At 49.2% G+C, this 23,764-nt stretch overlaps 2 protein-coding genes across 2 annotated transcripts in view; both read left to right on the plus strand.

The window, feature by feature from the left end:
- The first annotated feature begins 2,242 nt into the window (after positions 1–2,242).
- asz1 (ankyrin repeat, SAM and basic leucine zipper domain containing 1) lies at positions 2,243–17,620 on the plus strand. Its single transcript, XM_076171379.1, has 13 exons — positions 2,243–2,332; positions 2,762–2,864; positions 3,396–3,518; positions 5,284–5,395; positions 9,531–9,642; positions 9,791–9,925; positions 10,017–10,114; positions 10,916–10,988; positions 11,447–11,503; positions 11,640–11,752; positions 15,014–15,116; positions 15,374–15,487; positions 17,447–17,620. Exons 1-13 carry the CDS (start codon positions 2,243–2,245, stop codon positions 17,618–17,620), a joined length of 1,407 nt encoding a protein of 468 aa, XP_076027494.1.
- A 1,306-nt stretch (positions 17,621–18,926) lies between these two features.
- wnt2 (wingless-type MMTV integration site family member 2) overlaps positions 18,927–23,764 on the plus strand; it is an 11,439-nt gene continuing 6,601 nt past the window's right edge. The window contains exons 1-4 of the mRNA XM_076171378.1: positions 18,927–19,381; positions 19,943–20,163; positions 22,912–23,189; positions 23,300–23,564. Coding sequence (XP_076027493.1) covers positions 19,305–19,381; positions 19,943–20,163; positions 22,912–23,189; positions 23,300–23,564 — 841 coding nt within the window. The 5' untranslated portion in view covers positions 18,927–19,304. The remainder of the gene's footprint in view (positions 19,382–19,942; positions 20,164–22,911; positions 23,190–23,299; positions 23,565–23,764) is intronic.

Below are 23,764 nucleotides of genomic sequence, written 5' to 3' on the forward strand. Positions count from 1 at the left end.
ACGAGCGTATTGTGGCAACACGAGAGAGAGAGATAGAGAGAGAGAGCGCGAGAGAGAGAGAGAGAGAGAGACGGGGGGGGGGGCGACATCCTTACACACTCGAACGCACACACACACACACACTCACACACACACCTCGCTCGCTCACCGGTGTGTGTGTGTGTGATAATAGGCACATTGAATGATCTTGTGTGTGAGATGAAGCAGACAAATACACGTTTGCTTGTTTGCTATACGCATCAAACAAAAAGGAACAAAAAGAACACAAAGAAGCTCCAAACATAAGATCTGTGTCGCTGAGGTTAACCCTTTATTAACCCGCTGTTGTGTGCACCTGTTCTGGTCTAACCTGATATGATCTTTGACATCTGGACCACCTGAACACAGCTGGAGTCAGGTGAATCCCATAGGAAGAGCAAAGAGCTGTACACACACATGATGCAGAAGCTGCTGTGAGATTAAAGCCCTCAATCTTTACATATTTGTCATGAATTTGGAAAAAAGAAAATAAACATAAAAGAAATCAATAAAAATAAAAACGTGTAACTTGTATACTTGTATCCCCAATCAATCAATCAATCAATCAATCAATCAATCAATTAAACCTGTTATATCAGCATGCACGGAGGCTTCAGTCAGTGCACGGCTCATCTTCCATCAGGAAGCTAATGTAACTAAATACACACATCTCCAGTTTCATATATGAACACCAGCCCCGGATAAAAACAGAGGTAAATAAGCTGAGAGGTTCATAATCTGCCGAGCCTCTTTCAGTGCTGAGCCCGGCTTTTCATTTCAGTCAATATGTGAGTTTTTATCAGACACAACGCAGCAGACACAGTTCCTGAACATCAAAATAAACGTTTTATCAGTTTCAGGTTACGCACAGTTTCGGAAGAAGGAGGATCAAAACCTGCACACATTCCAATAGAGAACAGAGATAAAGTTTATCTTCCCAACAAACTGTGACTTATTTTCCCTGTCAGCACCTCGGCCGTGAGAAGTCAATACTGTAAGTACGTTCAGAAGTTCTGTTCTCCAGTACAATGTGAGATACTTTACCTGAGCTGGTCCCTGGTGGGAGACTTCATACTCAGTAGGATTGTGTTTCTCTCTGAAAGTATTAGGATTCCCCCAAACTGGAGATACGGTGCAAGGTGAGACAGACTGTGATACACTTCTGTGTTTAGACACATGAATGAGAGAAAGGCAACAGAGCTTAACAACAAAACAAAGGCTGTGATAGGGAAATGGACCTAACACCAGAGCGATCCTGCCAAATGTGCTCTGATGAAAGATAACGGCAACTCTGTGGGTAAAACCACACAACATCCATTTCAGACTGAGGAGACAATTAATGCTTGTCCTAATACTGATAGGGACATCGTCTTCCTCGTCTCCCTCGTCTCCCCCGTCTCCCCAAAGCTACACCAGTGGTCATGTCAGACAGGGAAGTATTCACAGTTCCTTGTAGAGTGTATTTGGACGTGATGATGATGTAATGATGTTTGTGTGAAGGAGACATAAAGCAGAATCCAGAGTTAAGTGATTGAGCTGAGGGATGAAGAGAATCACGCAAGTAGAAGTTGGAGCTGACGTCCTCCCGGCTGCTTAATAGTAATGGTCTGTTAATTAACTTGGTTTTGAGCTTTGACACAATGTTTAAGACAAGACTTTTATGTGTAATTATAATTATTTTCGAAGCAATCCATAGCACCAAATGTGTTCACTCTCACAGGAATCCTGTGCCCTTTCACGCTTTCCCTGTTGCTGCTACTTTATGAGCTCAATCGGAAGAAACAGCGACCTCTGTTGGTCATTTTCCTCCACAGCAATAAAAGTGCATCAATTTCAAAGGCCAATCAAAAGTGACACACACAAGATGTTTAAAATCACGTCAGACCCCACAGAGCGAGAGACCCGTGATAAGATCTCCTAATATCTGAAACAGAATAAATATATTAAATAAAGAGGCATTTTGGGAACACTCTTGTATGTATGTATGTATGTATGTATGTATGTATGTATGTATGTATGTGACGTCACATGGCTGCTGGACAGAGGTCAGAGGGGTTTGATATTTTTTTAAATAATGAATGAAGCTTTCATCCTCATCATCATCATCGCCACAGTAAGCGTGATGCTGCGTTCAGGGCCCCGGGCCAATCAGCGCAGGTGAGCGGCCTCCTGCTCGCTCCTGACTCAGTTGTCGGAGCTCCTAAGAGCGGACAGGAGCGTGAGGATGCAGCGCGCCGTCCCTGCCGGCTATGGAGACAGCGACAGCGACTGTGACTTCGGCGGTGAAGCTTTTGACAGGGTGGAGACGGAAGCGGTTTGTTTGTTTTGTCTCTGAAACAACTTTATTGGAAGAAACCTGTGCGCCGACTGAAGTTCGTGGTGGCGCTGTTGCACTGTCGTTTAGCTAGTTAGTTAGCTAGCTAGCTAGCTAGCTAACTAACTAGAGAGTTATTGATGTGTTTTATGGGAAAGTAACCCTGGGCAACGACGGCAGGGAACATAAACATTAATTAAACACAACATAAGTCAGTACACACACACACGCACACACACAGACACAGAGTTGGGTCACTGGGTCACAGCTTGCCGCCATTTTTGTTATGCCGCCAATAAAAATGCGCCCTTATTCACTGTAGTTGGGGCAGAATTTAAAGTCGCGTTTCAATCTTTTATTGCTACAGTGTGGAACATTAGAGTCTCTAAACAATAACAACATTAACTGGACTTAGTTCTCCTGTCACAGAGAAGTGATGCAGGTGAACCAGGAGAAGGAGATGAAGCTTCACTGATGAAGAGAGCCATCAATGAAGGAGACGTTGGTGCCGTTGAGCAGCTACTGAACCGCGGCAAGTACTCTGCATGATGTGTCAGTTTGTGTAGACCGTTATGTAGCGGAGGTTTGGACTCAGACGGACCAGAGTTTGAGCTCTTATTTCCAGATTGAGGTGTGTTTGTGTAAATGTGTGTCCCTGTAGTCACTGCAGTAGATTCTTCTGTATCAACTGGAATATTCTCATTGATAAACGCTGATTGGGGATGAATGATTAACATGTACTGTGTTTGGGCCGATCAATAACAACCTGTGTCATTAGAAGCTTTATTAATCTGACTCACTGTTGTCATGGTGAGGTCATATAGGCTTTAACCTTTAGACAGTTTGCAAAACCAAGGCCTTGTTTCAAAAAGGACACTGTTCTTCATTTGTGTTTTGCTTTTTTTAGCAGCACTTGGAACGTAACTTAATTATTTGCTGCATTGGCTTAAGAACTTTCACCAGGATCCTGAAGTGAAGCCGTTCTAACAGTGATGATGTGAACGTGGTGCAGAAGGAGAGTCTAACATGTCTTCCCCTGTATATGTCACGTTGGTGTGGACAGGCATGGACGTGGACACCAGGTTTACCTTTGGCTGGACTCTTCTGATGTGTGCCGCCAATGTGGCCAATCACCAGATCACCAAGGTGCTACTGGACCGAGGGGCCGACGCCAACTTCTGCACAGGTCAGACCAGAACCTGTTAGTGGTCTTGATGTGGGACAGCATGGGATCCCTGATGGCTTTGAGTCTGAACATGTTGTTCAAGGGGGGTTCTGTTGGTTCTGTCACAAGGCCCTGCTGAGGCATGGATGTAGGCTTCATTGACCCCTCTGTGACCCCCCTGTGACCCCTCTCCTCTCCTCTAGGGGAACTAGAGGAGATAGTTTGATTAGGTAACAAGCTGAAATGTCATTCTTCCATCTTGGGATATTAAACATCCTTACCTAATCTTCCTGACGGTCTCTGCTGCGTCCATGTTGAGCTTTCCTTCCCCGTGGCAGCTTCTTTCAATTTCCTCACCTGCTGCAGCCAAAGTCCGGGGGACGGCTCGGGAAGCTGCTCTGCCCTGCCTCATCTGACATTACTTAATGGTGATGACGCCAAAGAGGAACTCTCGCAGAAACACATTCCTGATCCGCACAGTTCTTTTTTATTTCACACACCCTGCACCAGAGGAGGAGAAATTGAAGGCATCTGTTGGATCCAGGTCAGCTTAGGTAAATGGAACAAGAGGGAGAGAGAGACACGTTTATGTGCCCACGAAGCCACGGCGCCGGAGCTGCAGGAGCTCGCTTCCTAGAAATAACTCTGTTAAAACATAAAGAGACAATGGGAAGGACGCTGTTCTATTATGATGCTGTGGATCCACTGGAAGGTAAACACAGGTGTGTGTGTGTGTGTGTGTGTGTGTGTGTGTGTGTGTGTGTGTGTGTGTGTGTGTGTGTGTGTGTGTGTGTGTGTGTGTGTGTGTGTGTGTGTGTGTGTGTGTGTGTGTGTGTGTGTGTGTGTGTGTGTGTGTGTGTGTGTGTGTGTGTGTGTGTGTGTGTGTGTGTGTGTGTGTGTGTGTGTGTGTGGAGACTAATTGCACACGGTCCGTGCGTCTGATGCTTGAGGCCGGCGGTGAAGGAAACGATTAAACAGTAGGGCGATGTTTGGTCATATCCTGATGGCGTGCGGCCAAGCGTGCAGGCGGAGGAATGCGTGAGCGATTGAGAAAGGTCGCCGTGCTGCCGTCACCGATTCTCAGGGCTTGAATTTATTTACCCTAGTTCTCTGCAGATGCAAACCAGACAGTCTGGTTTGTACCCCCCACAGGCCCACACACACACACACACACATAAACACAAACATCACGCTCACACAGGTACAGGAACACGCACAGCTACAGACATGGGGGCACACACACACACACACACACACACACAGCTTGATGTCTCAGTCGTTGCAGGAACAAAACAGGAATCCATTGCGTCTCCGTGGGTCTTAGATTGTTTCTCTCCAGGTTAGATAAGGAGATCATTCAGACTGCCACACTTCCTGATGCAAGATAAACTAACCACCTCCATCATGGGCTCTGGCTCTGGATCCTTTGGTCGGCCGTGCAATGAATCATTTCCTCATTTTCACAATTAAATCAAAGTATATTTAACAAGAATGCAAACCCTAATGGCTCGGTAATCTGTCTGTCACACTTAGGGACCGTCATGAAAGTGCATGTGACCTAGATTTGATTAAAATCTTCTTCTACCTTCTGTTGGGACAAGAAGCACCAACACCACCTTTAAAGGGTTACAGCTGAAAACAATCAATATGTTTTTTGGAACAAATCCTGCAGAATGGATCACAAATCACAGGCGTGACGATGAAAGGGTACAAGCTCTTGTAATCAGTCATTTATATTATTTCTCTCTTCTTTACCGATCTGTTGCTTCTCCCCGTGCGTCTCCAGGTCACTTCACGGTGCTGATGGCCTCCTGCATGGCGTCGGGCAGTGAAGACAGCATTGCCAGCTGTGTGGGACTTCTGCTGGCTAAACACGCTGATCCCAACAGGCTTAATGAGTGAGGACACAACACGACACAACACTCCACTGTGTCACAATCACATCCATGTAGGCCACATAGAAAGAAAGAATCCTTGAGTAATGCTGTATCATGTTTCCTTTGATGCTTCTCACTCTGTTTGCCTGCCATATGGTGGCATCGTGCACCATACAGTGTGTGTGTGTGTGTGTGTATATGAGTGTTTTGGTTGGGATGTCCTGTTATGGCATGTGCATGTACAGGCTGGTATCAGGACACATGGACAAACAAACATGCACAGCTTCAGCGGGGGGTAGATGGATTCTAGAAGCTTTCCTACGAGGCGCTGGTGGAAAGTTTCCACCAGAAAATTTACAAACAAAATTAAACCAGAGCAAATCCAGTAGGGTTCTGCTGGGCTCACATAGTTCTCCACACTTTAGAAGGTCAACCTGGGTATGAAGTATAGGAGTTATGTTAGAAATGGAGTTCATATTTTGTTCAAAAGTTGGATGCATGGAAGTTAAGCAGGTGTGGATTTGGTGGAAGCCTTTTGTGTTCTGTACCTCAACAGAACCAGGACTAGAACTAGAACTTCCCCCTCTGATCAAAGGTCTGATGGCCCACAGCCTCAGCTCTTGTCCTGCAGGTTTAGATCAGTCAAGTGCAGGCATACGGGGGTTTGTGGAGTCCAGATGCCCGCCAGCGCTTCATGTCATTACATTACATTACATTACATTACGGTCATTTAGCAGACGCTTTTATCCAAAGCGACTTACAATAAGTGTGTTCAACAAAGGTAGATAAAAGAACTTCAGGTCACAAGAAATCGTAAGCGCATTTCCTTCCTAAACCAACAGCTAAGAGCATAACTAGAGCTAGAGTAGAAGTGCAATAAGTTAGGTACTATGATGAATGAGAAAAAACAAAAAACAAAAGGACAGATTAGAAATGAAAGATTAGAAAACAAGAGCATCAGAAGAGCTAGGACAGAGTAGGTGATGTCCTAAGAGGGAGGATCCGGGTAGTGTTTCTTGAAGAGATGGGTCTTCAGCCTGCGGCGAAAGATGGGTAGCGACTCCGCTGTCCTGACATCAGTCGGGAGAGCATTCCACCACTGAGGTGCCAGAACAGAGAAAAGCCGTGACCGCATCGATCGCAAGCAGGGGCCGCTGAGCGCCGGGGCAGCCAGTCGCCTGGAGGCAGCAGAGCGAAGTGGTCGGCCGGGGGTGTAGGGCTTGACCATAGCCTGGAGGTATGAAGGAGCTGTTCCTTTCACTGCCCTGTAGGCTAGCACCAGAGTTTTAAACTGGATGCGAGCAGCTACGGGGAGCCAGTGTAGAGAACGGAGAAGGCAAGTTGTGTGGGAGAACTTGGGAAGGTTGAACACCAGACGAGCAGCAGCTTTCTGGACGAGCTCCAGAGGTCTGATGGCGGAAGCCGGGGCGCCAGCAAGGAGGGAGTTGCAGTAGTCCAGGCGGGAGATGACAAGAGCCTGGATCAGCACCTGCGCTGCCTTGTCGGTGAGGAAGGGACGGATCCTCCGGATGTTGTAGAGGAGGAATCTGCAGGAACGCGTCACCGAAGCGATGTTTGCCGCGAACGACAGTTGGTCGTCCAGGGTCACACCCAGATTCCTCGCGGTCCGAGTAGACGTCACCACGGAGTCATCTATGGTGATGGCCAGGTCTCGGTGCGGGCAGCCCTTCCCTGGGAGAAACACCATCTCAGTCTTGTCCAGGTTGAGCTTCAGGTGGTGCTTCGACATCCACCCCGAGATGTCTGCCAGGCAAGCAGCGATGCGCGTCTCCACTTGGGCGTCAGAAGGAGGAAACGACAGAATCAGCTGGGTGTCATCAGCATAGCAGTGGTAGGAGAAGTTATGGGAGTGGATAACCGAACCAAGAGATGTTGTGTAGAGGGAGAAAAGAAGAGGGCCCAAGACCGAACCTTGCGGAACCCCAGTGGTGAGCCTACGTGGCTTCGAAACAGAACCTCTCAGTGTTACCTGGTAGGAGCGACCTGTCAGGTAGGACGCGAACATGGAGAGCGCAGAGCCAGAGACACCCATTCCCTCAAGGGTAGAGAGAAGGATCTGGTGGTTCACCGTGTCGAATGCTGCAGACAGGTCCAGGAGAATCAGGACAGAGGAGAGAGAGTTCGCTCTGGCAGTTTGGAGTGACTCGGTCACTGCCAGGAGGGCCGTCTCAGTCGAGTGGCCCACCTTGAAGCCGGACTGGTGGGGGTCCAAAAGGTTGTTCTGGTGGAGGTACAGGGACAGTTGAAAGTGATGAACCCTTACAGCCCCAGGCCTCACTGTGAAGCCCTCCAGACTGTAGACCCTACATGTAAGTCATACATGAAGGAAATGAAATGGCCATATATAATAACCTTGTGAACGTTCTTTCCATCCCACCGATCCCTTTAGCAGGTAACTTAGCAGTGAAGAGAGGATTGTGGTCCCACGGAGGCTTCAGATCAAACTTGCTCTCCCCTCTTTGTATTCTGCGATGCTTTGGCCGCTGTAGCCAGTGGGTGTAAAGTTTTATTTCCTGTCCTGTTGTGGAACACGAAGAATCCGATCCCGTGTAGATGAAATTCTGGAAAGACTTATCCTCTGTGACCACCTGTAGATGTTTCTCATGTCAAAGCCCCCCCGTGGCTTTCATGTTTAGCTCTTCTTTACCCCCGCCCCTCTGTCACATATTCAACACACTCAGCCTCAGACCACTCGCCATCACACTGGGATGTGTTGGCACGGAGGAATCCATGCTTCATTCCTGACAAAATATTTGTCTGGGAGAGAAGCAGGGACGAACACGAGGGGGGGGGTTAGCGTGTGGTGAGAGGGCGACGGTGCCCCCCCCGCCCCCCAACATTGTTAAACAGAGAGGGAACACACGGTTCATGTGGGCGCACAGGATAAACCTCCTCCTCACGTCTTCTATGTCTACTTATCAAAGCAGCGATTAGCACCAGCTGCTTGTCCCCCCATCCCCTGGTGTAAATAATCAAGCTGTGCTGCAGCCAGATGTGGGGTCCTTCGCCTCCATCTGTGGCCTTTAGGAGCCGCTCAGAGTCTCCTTCATATGGGTGCAGGTCACATCAGAGCCTGTGTGTTAAACCTGCACGTGTGGCTGTAGAGAGACTGACTGCATTCTTCTACTCACATATTTGTCATTGATTCCAAACCTGATCTGAGGTTTATCACTTAACATAATCAGGGATATTACAGCGCTTTCTCTGCTCTGTTAATAAATAAATGAATCATTAAGATGGAGGTTAGAAGTTGTGTTTAATACTTTGAGCCCAAACACACCCATCCTGTCCATCAGGGCCAAAGGAGAAAAAGAGATCAACCTGAGGGTGCAGAGGAATCTATTTAGCAAAGACGTCACAGCTATGAAGGGAAGTCATGTGTTTGATTTTCACGTAGAACATTAACTACTTCCACATAAACACGCCTGTCTGTTAAAGATCCTCTTTATCTGGGAGCAGTTCCAGTATAAGATAGTTTATGGGTGTAGACATCCATGTTAAAGCCTCGCTGTAGATACCAGGAGCACGCACACACACAAACACACACACACACAGGTTCTTGGGAAAGCATCAGGCAGAGTGATGAATGACCTGAGGACTGTCACTCCTTTCTCGCCCACTGTGTGTGTGTGTGTGTGTGTGAGTCAGAGGTGATAAGATACAGAAGCACTTCATCAATGGTTATTTATTCACGACACGCAGGCAAACACAAGCAGGTAACAAAGGAGCGAGTGTGTGTGTGTGTGGCTCGGCCGGACAGCGTGGACTTTCCGTTTTCACACAGGTGGCTGGTTGAAGGACACACAAACAGACATGATTCACGGTGCTGAAGAGGCCGACCTGTCCAGTGGAGTCAGTGTGTTGACAGTGTGTTGTCTGGTATCTGCTGCCCCCTGGTGGTTTCCTCTCCACATCCACACATCCTTCCCTGTGTCCTTTTCCTTCTGGTTTCTCTTCCTCTAACTCTTTCTGTTGTCAGTGCCTGTAGGCTCAGCTCTTAGATTGATCTGATTTAGCTTTCATTTCCTGTCTGATCTGTCTTCATCTTTCTTTTGCTCATGGCCCCTCCCTTTTCTTCTGCCCACATTCATGTTGCTCCTCTTCTTCTTACTCGCTCTTCCTCTGTCCCTCCCAGGTCTCACATGACCTGCCTGATGCTGGCAGCCAGGGACGGCCACAGTAAGATCCTCAACCTGCTGGCGTCTCACGGGGCGAAGCTGGACCTCCAGGATCAGAGTGGATACACGGTGCACTTGGGACTGTTGTTTGTAACACATGTCATGGAGGAAGTAAAGTGACTCTAATGCCACTGTTGTGTGTGGCTGAATGTTGTGATGTTGGAGTTTGCTCTCATACTGTCGTTGCCTTTGTTTGACACCAACATGTTTTGTCCAGGCTTTGTCCATGGCAGCTCAGTCTGGCAAAGTGGAAGCCGTGCTGGAGCTCCTGGAGCTGGGAGCCGACAAAACCATCCCGACCAAGGCTGGCAAGAGCCCCGCTGATCTGGCCTTCACCTTCAGACACGCTCAGGTACGCTCACGTGTTTCAGCCAGGCTTTGTAGAAACCAGCCGGCTGTGATCTAGTGTCTGCTCGTATCCTAACGTGTCTGTGTGAGGACAGGTCTTCAGGATTCTGGAGCCTTCATCGGAGAGAAGTACCTCCCAAGTCTCCACCTCCAAGAAGAGCCTCTCACAGTTCATGCCTGATACAGACACACGGTGAGACGAGCTCAGCCTGGCTTTACACACTGCTTAATGTGAACACAACCTTGACCTGGCCTCATTTTGCTCCTCTGCACCTTCTACCCCATCATCATCGTCATCTCCCCCCCCTGCAGTGATCTAGTGCATATGCATCAGGTGCTGTTGAGCAACTGTTCCCTCAGACATAAACAACAATAAACCTCCCACAGGGGTGTTTAGTCCCTTCATTCACAGCTGGGTCATGATCATCAGCAGGACTGGTGTGTTCCATTGTGTCTGGCAGCAGAAATCACTCTCTGCAGCTTGTAAACATGTTGGTCCTCTTTCTCTGCTGTCAACTACAAAGCCATTAAAAGCCACATTGAATAATTCCTATGGAACATTCTTCTGGACACCGTGAGAGGAAAGGCTCCGTCTCCAGGCTTGTCACGTCAGCAGGCCGACTGACGCTTTGGCTCCTTCATGGAGTTTGTCACATCTGATGATGCGTTTACACTGTGGTCGCTCTGATGTTTCTGAACTCGCTGACACTCGGCACCCAGCTGATCCTCACTGGCTAAAGGGACCTGTGTCTGTTCCCCCGCCCCCTTTTGTCTAAGGGGTCAGTGAACCTCGTCCCTGTACTGCCCTCACCCAAATGTGTTAATGATTGAGCTTAGGAGATCTTCATCATAGTGTTCATCATAGTCTCTGCCCCATGATGCAGCACATTGCCATCCTCAACACACCAGGCAGACCTTCTCCCACCAGTGTGTGTGTGTGTGTGCAGCAGAGGCCAGATGTTGGTCCCTGTGATAGTAACTCTGCTCTCCTCAGGGTGGAGCAGCTGGAGGACCTGGATGTTCTCCTGCATGGCCTTGACCTTGGCCACCTCACTGACATCATGAAGGTGAGAACAAATCTTACACTGAGAAGAGATTAGTGTCTGTCCTGGTGCCTCATTGACTCTGTGACAGGTAAGCCCATTGTTGTAGCTTGCAGTGCAGTGCAGTGCAGGACAGTAGAGTGCAGTGCAGTAGAGTATGAGCCCATGTGCTCTGGTGCACAGCTGCACTCCTGATAGAGTTCCATGTACATGCATGGGAACGTGTCAGGAGAAATGAAGTTTACATATTTGCCTTGGTGCCTCATGATGGATCTCGTGTGCTGGATCAGCTTGGCCTGAATAAAACTGAGGGCCAGCTCAAGTGTAAGACACAATGTGATGTGTGAAGCTGGAGTTTGGCTGGTGCAGATGTTTCCCCATGCAGGCACATCTGTCTGATGTGATGGGGTCAGGAGCAGCAGCAGTGTTGATTTGGTTAGATGCTGAGTGATGTCTTTTCTTTCTGACGCACACATGAACAGGAGAGTGGCATCACCTGGAGCTACCTGTTGACCCTGGACAAGCAGGACCTGGAGAAGGTAGAGGATCACTGGCACATCTGTCCGTCAGCTCTGCCTGCAGCGTGACCCACAAACACACACGCCTTAGGTGCGTGTGTGTGTGTTAAAGGTGTGTTCAAGGTGAAGAAAGTTGTGATTGTGTTGCTTCTGCCAGATTGGCATCACAGATCCAGAGGACCAGCAGAAGCTTGAAGGTGCCATGCATGAGGTGCTGATGGACAAAGTGGACATGGACACCCTGAGTAACCTGGCAACCACAGACCAAAGGTACGTCACTGGACAAAGAGCACCTGCAGGTATATACCTGAGGAGGTCCAAGGATTCTTCCAGAGGGTTCAGAACTCTTTGTTGGGTGGATTAGAATGACTGGAAGAGGAAAAAGAGAAATAAGACAACTTTGTTGTCCCCAGAGGGAATTTTCTCACCCAAAGCTGCATTCAAAACAAAACACAATGAGAAAAACAACCATTAGAAGAAACAAGCAAGTAAAAACACTGCAAAGAGAAAATGACAGACCGCAGCAGTCTATCGTTACATCAGTCAACAAGACGGTTAGTACTCCCGGGAGAAGAAACACACACGCCACCGTCTGGTAACTTACGAAGACTCTTTATTAGCGCATACACACAGCATAAATAGAGCACGTAGGCACACCCGTCATAACATCACATGGCGTCACAACATAACGTCACTGTGTATGCCACAACATGGCTTTGCCACTCATACTATCAGAAACACTCTCAGTCAAAGACATGTTTACAGCTTTCTATAATGGTAAACAAAAATCCCCCCCCAAAAAAAACCCTTTAGCATACTTGCAGTGTTGTAAGAACTTGAAAACATTGACATCTGCCAGTACACTTTACTTTCCAAATAAATATTCCTTAAACTTCTCATAATTTCGCAGTTTTGTTTTAAACTCGCCGAACGTTACAACGTCATCTGTCTGGGTGACGTACACGACGAATGGCTTGTATAAACCAGGTAGCCCCTTAACTACCATGGCTTTCTGAAGCCCATCGCTGATATACTCGTCTGCTCTTTTCAATGAAGTGAAGATAGTCTCTGCTCGAAGAATATAGTCAGTGATCGTTTCATTCCTAGCCTTATGGAGTGAGGAGAGTTCACAATACAAACTCACAACGCAGGGATCGCCCTTTCCCGCATAGTAATCGCGAAGAATCTCCATTGCTTTTCTTCCGTCGCGTTTCGCGTCCCTCATTATCAATGACAAACTTTTGTTGTCTAGACATTGCACTATCTCTGCATATGCCCCGACGTTCATCGCCTCGGCTTTCGCGTAAGCCTCTTGGTCGCCTCGGTCTATCTGGGAGTCTTCCAAGACAACTTGACTGAAGCCGCGTGTCTCCATGTGCGCGAGGAACCTCGTTTCCCAGAGTTCGTAATTTTTCTCATCACCGTCGAATACTGGTCCTCTTTGTCCCGCATGACTGGGCCCGTAACCTGCAGCGTCTGACATCTCCGCAGCAGTCTGTCGTTACAGCAGTCAACAAGACGGTTAGTACTCCCGGGAGAACAAACACACACGCCACCGTCTGGTAACTTACGAAGACTCTTCTTTATTAGCGCATACCACGCCCGTCACAACATCACACAACGTCACCGTGTATGCCACTCAACATGGCTTTGCCACTCATACTATCAGATGTTTAACAGAATGAATGAAATGCTTAAAAAAGATCAAACATATCTCTACCCACTACGCACACACACACACACACAATCACAATCACAAAGGTCCATGAATCAAAAGGTTTCCAGTAACTCTTCATGTTCTGTTTCAGTGGACCCAGGATGTAAGCCAAGCTGTCAGTCTCAGTAAAGAAACGATCCCCATAAAGCCAGAAACATTGATTGTTATAGCAACAATTCTAACACTTGTCAGCCACACACCTGAACTCCTTCCCCTCTTGCAGCCCTCTTCCATCTCCCTCTAATGCTTCGTCTGTCCTCCTCCACTGGAAGTCATTTTTCAGCTCTATGAGCAACTTACTGTCCCCCTCCCCCCCCAGCTCCACAGCCCAGGCTGAGCCAGGCTCTAATGGTTTAAGCGGAGCTGTAATGATTTGTAAGGTGAGAGGCGATGGGAGGTTGCAGTGAGCAGAGGAGGGCCGGCGGCAGCAGCAGGGGGGCCAAACAGAGACGTCGCACCGCACCCCATCACTTTATGAGTCGTGGGCAGGAGCGAGGCTGCTTGGTTACATCCGCCCTCTGCTCTGGGAGGAGAAGGATGGCCGGCTTCATACGGGTCAGGACACCTGAACCACTTCTTCAGGGCTCCTTTGTGAGGCCATGAACGTCCTCATCAATCACATGGAAGGTCTGAGTTAAGGACCAGAGACAACAGAGCAAAACAAAAGCCTTGATAAATAATCTGTAATGTGATGTGGACTATAGAAATATAAAGTTACTAAAGCAGTGTAAGATAGAAAACATGTTGGACAAGGAACACAAAAACAATAACAATTCAATACTTTCAATACTTCCCTTGAATATTCTCCTTAATCACTAACAGGAAGAAGAAAGTACAGCCTTTAAGTTAATGACAACTCAGCGAGCAGCTCCTCATGAGCCAGACATAGAACTCCAGCCATATTGGACACAGGTTCCATAGATTCTGGAGTTTAAAGCTGGAGTGAACTCATCCTCTCACATTCTCATCTGGACAGTACATCTTTACATCTTTCCCATCTGCAATCTCCCCGATGCTAAGTACCCCGTCAGGGGCCCATCATCACTCTGCTCCCTAGATAAACTAACAGCAGGGAGAAGGGAGGCCAGGGTGCAACACGGGCTGAGTGACAGTGTTTACTGGCCCCGCTGACAGAGTGTGAGGAGGGCCGGGCCGGCTGGCTGCTCAGGGAAATGTAGCATTAAGATAACAGCTATCAATATCCCACATGAGCAGGGGAGGGGGGGGAGAGGGGGGGAGGAGAGGTTGATGAATATAAATAAGTTCTCATTTGAGGTTGCTGTTTCCAGGGGAGGGGTGACAGCATGTGGAGCTGTGAGGAGGAGGAGGAGGAGGAGGTGGACGGCTCGGCCACCTGCTCGCTCTGCTGGAGCGCTGGTGGAGGTGATCCCCCCAGAGAAAAGCATGGAGAATGTTAACAGAGTTTGGTCCAAACTATCAATCTGTCTGCCCCCGTCCTGCCTGGACATCCCCGGCGAGCCTGGTCTTGTTTTGTTGATGTGAAGAAGCTCACAGCCCACAGAGAGCAGAGATATGAGTGATGCATGCTGGTGCTGCAACAGCTTCAGTGAACTTTCACCACTTTGAATGCTGCTGCATTTAACCAGATTCATTTTGCATCACCGACATCAACATTAACAGCAACTCATTGATTACCAATCAGTAAATCCCTATCAGATCCAGGTGTGACAACCATGCAGTCTGATTTGTATCTGCATGTTCTCTGTCACATCAACAGGGGGAAGAGATGACATTCATGTATTTGATTGTCTGTTTGACTGTTCTGAACCTTTACACTGTGTGTTTTGCTGCAGTGAGGAGCTGCAGGTCTTCCTCATCAGCATGAAGAAGCAGTGCTGCTTCCTGACAGAGACCATTCAGGATGTCATCAGCCACTTTCCACAACAATCCTCTCAGGTACACATGGAGCTCTGTGCTCTCAGGCTGTGGATCCACCATCAGCTACAGCACAAGTTTATGATCTCTGTGTGTGTGTGTGTGTGTGTGTGTGTGTGTGTGTGTGTGTGTGTGTGTGTGTGTGTGTGTGTGTGTGTGTGTGTGTGTGTGTGTGTGTGTGTGTGTGTGTGTGTGTGTGTGTGTGTGTGTGTGTGTGTGTGTGTGTGTGTGTGTGTGTGTGTGTGTGTGTGTGTGTGTGTGTGTGTTCCTCCATGTAGCTGGTCTTCTCTCTGGACCCACAGAGGGAGGCCCAGGCCCTCTGCACCCAGCTGGAGCTCCATGTTATAGACCTGCAGAAGGAAGTCACCTGCCTCCGCAAACTGTTCAGACAGGTCAGCACACACACACACACACACACACAGTTATCATCTTATCTTATTTTAATGACCTCTGCCAGTGAGGTTGTGTGTTTTTGTGTGCGTGCTGTCAATAACAGAGGATATTTCTGTTCTGACACCTGAAGTGTAGTGGAGTTTAGTCAGAAGATGCAGACCTCTGCTGTCTTCTTCTTCTCTGTCCTCAGAACGCTCGTCCTCCTGCTGGGGATTAAATGAGTGTGTGTACATGTGTGTGTCAAGGCTCGTTGTAGAGAGATGTTCGTGTGCATACATTTTGTTTGGCGAGCTTGAACAGGTTGTGTGTGTGGGGGGGGGGGGGGGGGAGAGAGAGAGAGAGAGAGAGAGAGAGAGAGAGAGAGAGAGAGAGAGAGAGAGAGAGAGAGAGAGAGAGAGAGAGAGAGAGAGAGAGAGAGAGAGAGAGAGAGAGAGAGAGAGAGAGAGAGAGAGAGAGAGAGAGAGAGAGAGAGAGAGAGAGAGAGAGAGAGAGAGAGAGAGAGAGTCATTCCTGACAGGGCAGAATCCTCACAGCCCATAAGTCAGCACCACAGTGACATGGAGCTGTCAGCACACAGACGATGAGGCGGAGGGATGAGGGGACGGGGGGGGGGGTGGGGGGTGAGGCGGCGGCGGGGTGAGGGAGTTTAAGATGGAACAAGAGGCTGACAGTTAGAGGCTGGGCTACAGGCTGGATAGAGGTGTGTGAGTGAGAGGTAGGTGTGTGTGTGAGGGTCGTCGGTCCAGTGTGTCAAACAGGAATCTGATGGGCAACGCAGCCCATTTGGACCCACTGGCTTCTAGCCCATGGAGGAGGGGCCTCTGTCTCTCTCTCTCTCTCTCTCCCTTATTCTCTTTTTTTCTCTGTCTCTTCTCCCCCTTTCTCTCTCTCTCTCTCTCTCTCTCTCTCTCTCTCTCTCTCTCTCTCTCTCTCTCTGTCTGTCCCTCCCTCTCTCTGTCTAAGTGTAGACATTTCTCCACAATATCCCTGACTGTATGCTCAGTGTCATGTTCAATGTTTGCTTCAATAAAAACAAATTGCAAAAAAGGACAGAGAGACATTGATCTTGACTTGTAAGAGCTCTAATGTGAATAAGGACCTTGCTCGTCAGTGCCATCTAGTGTCGATTTTGTGTGTGTGTGTGTGTGTGTGTGAGCAGATCAGTAACCCTCTCAGTCTCTTAGCAGTAGCTGATCCTTGTCAGCTGTTTTCCCTCCAGTCATTACATCATCCATGTAAATCCATGCTTCTCAAACTTGAGTTGTTGTGAAGGTTGCAGCTCCGCCCTGACGTCGCCCTGGGAGACCAAAGTCACATGCTGCAGCCTCCGCTTCACTGCTTTCAGCTACTTTTAATGTAACCTGACTTGTTGTGGTCAAGATTTATAAGAGTTTCATGTTTAGATATTTATAATGTAACATTTGGATTTCAAAATACTTCATTTGCAAAAAATGAAACTGAAATGTTTTACCAAGGAGCACGGAAAGGATTGTGACTGGACTGTTAAACTGTGAGTGTGTAGTAAGCATAGATGCTGCAGGCCTGTGGGGGTGAAGCTCAGTCAGCTCTGACCCGTCCACAGGCTCCTTGGTTGCTGGATGTCAGTTTTCGGGAAGTTAAACTAATCTGGGTTCTGAGCTCCCCGTCATATTTACCAGAAGAGAACGTGATTGAACACTTAAGTATCCGCTGGTCTCCCCAGGTTCTGGGTCACACTGACACCCGAACACTCTTCCTCTGTGACTTGACTGTGAACAGGAAGTGTGTGTGACTCAGGTTAGCTCTTTGTGATGTGATGATTCAGTCCCACACACACACACACACACCAGGAACTCCCACTCAGTCAGGCCTTTACTGGTATTCAGGCTGGAGAGGTCGCACAAGGTCACAATGCTCATGGTCCCAGTATGTGTGTGTGTGTGTGTGTGTGTGACTATCTGCTCCTCTCGCTCCCTCAGATGGACGAGGCCAAAGATTGCTGTCAGATCCCTCAACCTGGTTACCGCAGCAACAGGAAGCTGCGTTACCTGAGCACAGTGGCGGTGAGCGTGCTGGGGGCCGGCGTCCTCTTCGTCCTCTACAAAGCCTCCTGGGACAAGATTCACCTGCTGTTACCACGGAAACTGTTCTGACTGTTAGTGAAGTGTTCCTCCTGTTGTTTGGCCTCAGTCACTGCGCCTGCTTAGTTCTCCTCACAAAGGATTTATATGTTAGGCTCTTCATTTCATCTTAATTTATATTTTAAGAAGTTAAGCCAGACACTTAAAGGTTAAAAATACAAGGAATGTTGTGTCTTTGGTCATTAGATCCATATGTTTTCATATTGATTCATGTTAAAGGTGTTGCAGTGACATGTAGTGTGTGTGTGTGTGTCTGTCTGTCTGTGTGTGTGTGTGTGTGTGTGTGTGTGTCTCTGCTGTTTAATGCTCTTCAGGTTGAAGCCATCTGTTTCTGTAAGATGTTGAGTGAATTACTCCAATTAAAATTGATTTATATTTCACTCCTGCCGCTACGAAGGCCAGGTCCTGTTCATCGACCTGTGAGGAGCAAAGAGATCTCCTTCAACCTCTGTGTGGTTTCATGCTTTTCCTCCACAGGGATCATGGGAAAAGTCCAGCGGGCCCATTAATCTGCTCTGGACCTCCACATACATGCAGGCTCAGATCAAAGATAGAGGAAATCCTGCGTGACAGTGGTTCAGATTTCCACCAGAGACTTCAAAAGACTGTGATGGATAATCCAGTAGAAATGGACACATCACCTTTAGGTGCTGCTGCTGTGGAGCTGTGTGAGCCGTCATTCCTGAGTTATGAGTCAGGCTGAGTGATGGTGAGGAGAAGCTTCTACAATAACAACGTGTCAGGCTGAGGAGATCACAAAGGGGTGGGACCTGTGCCTCACCATGGCAACGTACAGCCACTCACCTTTAACCACTGAAGGGTTTGGGATGAATGTTGGTGTATTTATAAGATTAGATGAAGACCAGAACCTGGGCTGACCACCGAGAGGCGCCGTGGCAGAGCAGAGAAAGAAGGTTACTGTCTTATTGTACAGAAATGATGTAACTCCATGAACACACTCAGCTCCTTCACCTGTGGAGGTCACAGACCCACATCAGAGCTCCACACACCTGAGGGAAGCTTCCTGTGAGGAAGGATCACTCAGGTTTACTGTGCATGTTGACATGTTGACATGTTTACTGCTGCAGGTCTCCTGGAGAGATGAATATATGTGACAGAATGAGCTCAGTAGAACAAGAAATACGTGGATCCTCCTCTCCCTCTTCCTGTCCTCTCCTCCCCTCTTTCCCTCTCCCTCCTCCTCTCCTCTCCTCTCCTCTCCCCCCTCCTCCTCTCCTCTCTCCCTCCTCCCCTCAGGTCCATCCTGTTGGCCCTGAGCCAAGCCTGTCTCCTGTCAGACCCGCCTGAACACATTTCTCCCAGACTGCTCACGTCTTCACCTCATTCCTGAGACTCGGGACTCGGGTCCACTCTGGGACTCTGCCCACTCCCGTGTAAAGCAATTTAAACCTGATCGGGCATCATCATCATCATCCTCCTCCTCCTCCTCCTCATGTGCTGCTCTCACTAATCTGCTGGACGTCCTCAGCCTTCCTCAGCCTCCTGAGCCAACATGGCTGTGACGCGCACTTCGCCGTCTGAAGACTCCAATGCAGAGAGTATTGATTTTTAATGCGGGATTTGTTTTGAATGATTTGGAGAAGCGACAAAGTCTCCTTCATTATTTATTAATTGTTTTGTTTTGCTCCGTGGAAACTCTCCGTCCAGATGCCTGAAGGACCCCAGTGTGCTTAATATGAACTTATTGCCGAGTGGAATATGTTTGTATTTGTGTGGGATCATCTGCTGGCTGACGGTCGACGCGTCTTGGTGGTGAGTGCGTGTTTTTACTCTGTCCGTCCGTGTGTGTGTGTGTGTGTGTGTGTGTGTGTGTGCGCGCGTGCGTGCGTGCGTGTGCGTGGCGGCGCCGTGACTCCATTAAATGCGCTCGTTCGTGGTTCACGCCTGTTGCGTACTCTAACCCTCAAAGACGAGCGGCGCGTCTTTCTATTCCATCTTAAATGATGAACGCATCGTAGTAAGTCACAGCAGAAGAAGAAGAGTGCTCAGTGTGTCGTCACCTCACTTTGCTGCAGGAGAGCTCAGTTATTTAACAAGAAAACACTCCTGATGCTTTCTTTTTAAGATTTCAGCAAAGATGAGAAATTCTAATATTTACACATACATGAAGATGTGCAGCAGTAAGCTGTATGCATGTTGGAGAGGGACACACACACACACACACACACATTGTAATGTCTCTCTGCTTCTCATCCCAGTAAGAAGGATCGAACCGTCTGTGTCCCATCTGAGGAGTTGATGTTCTGTCCTGTGTGAAGCTCCTCAGCTCCTCAGCTCCTCTCCTCTCCTCTCCTCTCCTCCTCTCCTCTGCAGGTACATGGGCACTCTGGGCTCCCAGGTGATGTGTGACAACATCCCCGGGCTGATGAACAAGCAGCGCCAGCTCTGCCGCCAGCACCCCAGAGTCATGCAGGCCATCGGTGCCGGGATGAAGGACTGGATCTCTGAGTGTCAGCACCAGTTCATCAACCACCGCTGGAACTGCAACACCACAGCCAGGGACCACAACCTGTTTGGACGCCTGCTGTTACGCAGTGAGTGGAGGGGAAGTGCTATGCTGTTCTGTAGTGGCCCCGTGACCCCTGTGACCCCTGTGAGCCCTCTGTGTAGGACGGGCCAGAGGAAACAGGGTTTAAAGGTTGTGGAGGTTCAGCTCAAATTTCCCTGTAAGCTGTTGTGTTAGTGCTGCTGTTTGAGTTCAGGTCAGCAGAAGAAGGAGCGTCGTTACAAAGACAGAGTCCTGATCCACTTAGAGGATCTGGAGTCAGACAGGATGTGAAGCTGGTGAGACAGAGAGATCTTTGGCTTATAATCTGAAATCAACCAATCTGAATCTTCCCCCCTCCAGACTCAGATGAGCTCAGTGTTTCCAGGTGTGAATGCAGCTTCATGCGTGTTCATCTACACGTTAGGACACAGAGACAGGTGAACGTGTTTGACCAAGAGCTTCAACCTAACTGACCAATCTGAGGCAGCGTCTGTCTCTCAGAGCGGTGTGTAGCTTGAGCGTGACACCTTGATGATCAGAGGGAAACAGAGAGTTCCCTCACAGATACCGCTGCTTTTTTTTCCACAGAGGTTGGATTGCATTCCACACCTCGTCTCACTTTACAGCCCCACATTCATCAAGTCCATGCAGCCGCCTGCTCCTCCTGGCTTTGGTTGATCACTTCTTACTCGCTCTTTTCAATCACTCTGAACACAAGCTGTCCTTTTCAATTTCATCCTCACATTTAGCTTTCTCCTGAATCCTCACCAGCTTCTGTCTCTGTCTCTGTCTCTCTGTCTCTGTCTTTCTGTCTCTGTCTCTGTCTCTCTGTCTCTGTCTCTGTCTCTGTCTCTCTGTCTCTGTCTTTCTGTCCTTGTCTCTCTGTCTCTGTCTTTCTGTCTCTGTCTTTCTGTCCTTGTCTCTCTGTCTCTGTCTTTCTGTCCTTGTCTCTCTGTCTCTGTCTCTCTGTCTCTGTCTCTCTGTCTTTCTGTCTCTGTCTCTGTCTTTCTGTCCTTGTCTCTCTGTCTCTGTCTTTCTGTCCTTGTCTCTCTGTCTCTGTCTTTCTGTCTCTGTCTTTCTGTCTCTGTCTCTGTCTCTCTGTCTCTGTCTTTCTGTCTCTGTCTTTCTGTCTCTGTCTTTCTGTCTCTGTCTTTCTGTCTCTGTCTCTGTCTCTGTCTTTCTGTCTCTGTCTTTCTGTCCTTGTCTCTCTGTCTCTGTCTTTCTGTCTCTGTCTTTCTGTCTCTGTCTTTCTGTCTCTGTCTTTCTGTCTTTCTGTCTTTCTGTCTCTGTCTTTCTGTCTCTGTCTCTGTCTCTGTCTTTCTGTCCTTGTCTCTCTGTCTCTGTCTTTCTGTCCCTGTCTTTCTGTCCTTGTCTTTCTGTCCCTGTCTCTCTGTCCCTGTCTCTCTGTCCTTGTCTCTCTGTCCCTGTCTCTCTGTCTCTGTCTTTCTGTCCTTGTCTTTCTGTCCCTGTCTCTCTGTCCCTGTCTCTCTGTCCTTGTCTCTCTGTCCCTGTCTTTCTGTTTGGCTTCTCTTCTCCCTCACAGCAGACTGAGGTATTGTTGTGGAAGGTGAAGCAGCTTGAGGCCTGAAGTGTAGGAACCATCTGGGACAGACCAGAACCAGAACCTTACCAACAGAGGAGCCAGAGGAGAGCAGAGACAGGGCAGTGGTGTCTCCTCGGGTTTGGACCTTCAGGTCCAGCCGGTCAGGGAACAGGCGGGAAACGCAAAGAAACGCTGAAACTTTTGGAAAAGTCATAGAATGTTGGTGGTGAAGTAGTCTGGGGTCATCTGGAGGTCATTTGGAGGTCATCAGGTCCTCAACAGCACATGTGAAGAAGACCATGCTGCATCATGTGACACGTAAACCAATCAGACTCAGATGAGCGACTGAAGCTTGATGTTCTGTCTCCACATTAGAAAGAGAAGAAACATTTCAAAAGCTCACTACATCAGTTTACTGAGCAGGTTTAGGGTTAGAGGTCGTCTGTGTGAACCCTGATGAGTGGTAATGGGAGCAGGAGCTTCCTGTCACGGTGCGTCTGGTCGGGTAAAGTATGTCTGCGTCTCCCCGTGATGGCGTGTTCCAACAGGCTGGCCTCCCCGCCTCAGGAGCATCAGGACCGCCGCTCCTCCTCTCCCATGCCCCCAGCTTTAACCTGCAGGGCCAAGCCTTCACCTTGCTCCGTTTCATGTGGGGGCCTCTAATCAGCCGTGTGGTATTCAGACCCCCCGGCCCGGCCCGGCCCGGCCCGGTCGTGTCACACGGCGTGATTACAGCAGCACAGCGCCGTCAGAAGCTCCTTACTGTCAATGTCAGCTGGCTCATTTCAAACAATTACAGAGGAGCTTTCTCCTCTCTGGTGTCATGTTCTCTCAGCCCTCCTCATTAACCTCGTTAGACACGCTCAACTGAGCTCCAGGTCCCACACACACACACACACACACACTTTGATCTGTGTGTATCTCTCATCAGTTCCATGTTTGATGGAGATCAGAGCTTGTATCGGGGCCTTGCTGGTAAGCGTTGTGTGTTTATGTGTGTTGGATGGAGATGAAGCAGAGCGACACATCAAACACACACAGACATGCAGGTCACAGCAGAACCTCAGAGGGAATATTCTTATCATCAACCAGCTTCAGATACAAGAGAGAGCCAGAGAGTTTCAGATGTTTGTAGATGTTGAGATGTGACTGTGTGTGTTTACTTCCTGTATCGGTTTAGTTCACATGCATGTTCAGGCTTAAGGGTCAGTCTAAGGGTTAAATGAAGGCGAGCGTGTTGTTTCTCCTCAGGCAGCCGTGAGGTGGCCTTCGTCTACGCCCTCTCCTCTGCCGGGGTCGTTTACACGCTGGCCCGGGCCTGCAGCCAGGGCGATCTGGACTCCTGCTCCTGCGACCCCACTAAGAAGGGCTCCTCCAGGGACGCCAAGGGCTCCTTCGACTGGGGCGGCTGCAGCGACCACGTGGAGCACGCCATGCGCTTCAGCCAGGCCTTCGTGGACGCCAAGGAGAGGAAGGAGCGAGACGCCCGCGCTCTCATGAACCTGCACAACAACCGAGCCGGCAGGAAGGTGGGGAGGCGGCGGCGGCGGCGGCGGCGGCGGCGGCAGCGTTTCTGTAGGTATTGCATGTAGGCACAGATTTGACCCTAAACCTCCCTCCTGCCCTCGCTCCCCTCCAGGCAGTGAAGCGCTTCATGAGTCTGGAGTGTAAGTGTCACGGCGTCAGCGGCTCGTGCAGCGTCAGGACCTGCTGGCTCGCCATGGCCGACTTCAGACGCACCGGCGACCATCTTCGTAAGAGGTACAACGGAGCGGCGCAGGTGGCCGTCAACCAGTACGGCACCGGCTTCACCGCCGCACACGCCCACTTCAAACGACCCAGCAAGAACGACCTGGTCTACCTGGAAGACTCGCCTGACTACTGCATACGGGACCAGGACTCAGGTCAGCTCACACTCTGCTCACCTGGGTCAGGGGTCAGGGGTCAGGTCAGCTCACACTCTGCTCACCTGGGTCAGGGGTCAGGGGTCAGGTGAGCTCACACTCTGCTCACCTGGGTCAGGGGTCAGGTGAGCTCACACTCTGCTCACCTGGGTCAGGGGTCAGGTGAGCTCACACTCTGCTCACCTGGGTCAGGGGTCAGG

Source organism: Genypterus blacodes, unplaced genomic scaffold (assembly GCF_046128005.1).
Source record: "Genypterus blacodes isolate CSIRO-AG114 ecotype Tasmania unplaced genomic scaffold, CSIRO-AGI_Gbla_v1 ptg000248l_1, whole genome shotgun sequence".
Classification (NCBI taxonomy): domain Eukaryota; kingdom Metazoa; phylum Chordata; class Actinopteri; order Ophidiiformes; family Ophidiidae; genus Genypterus; species Genypterus blacodes.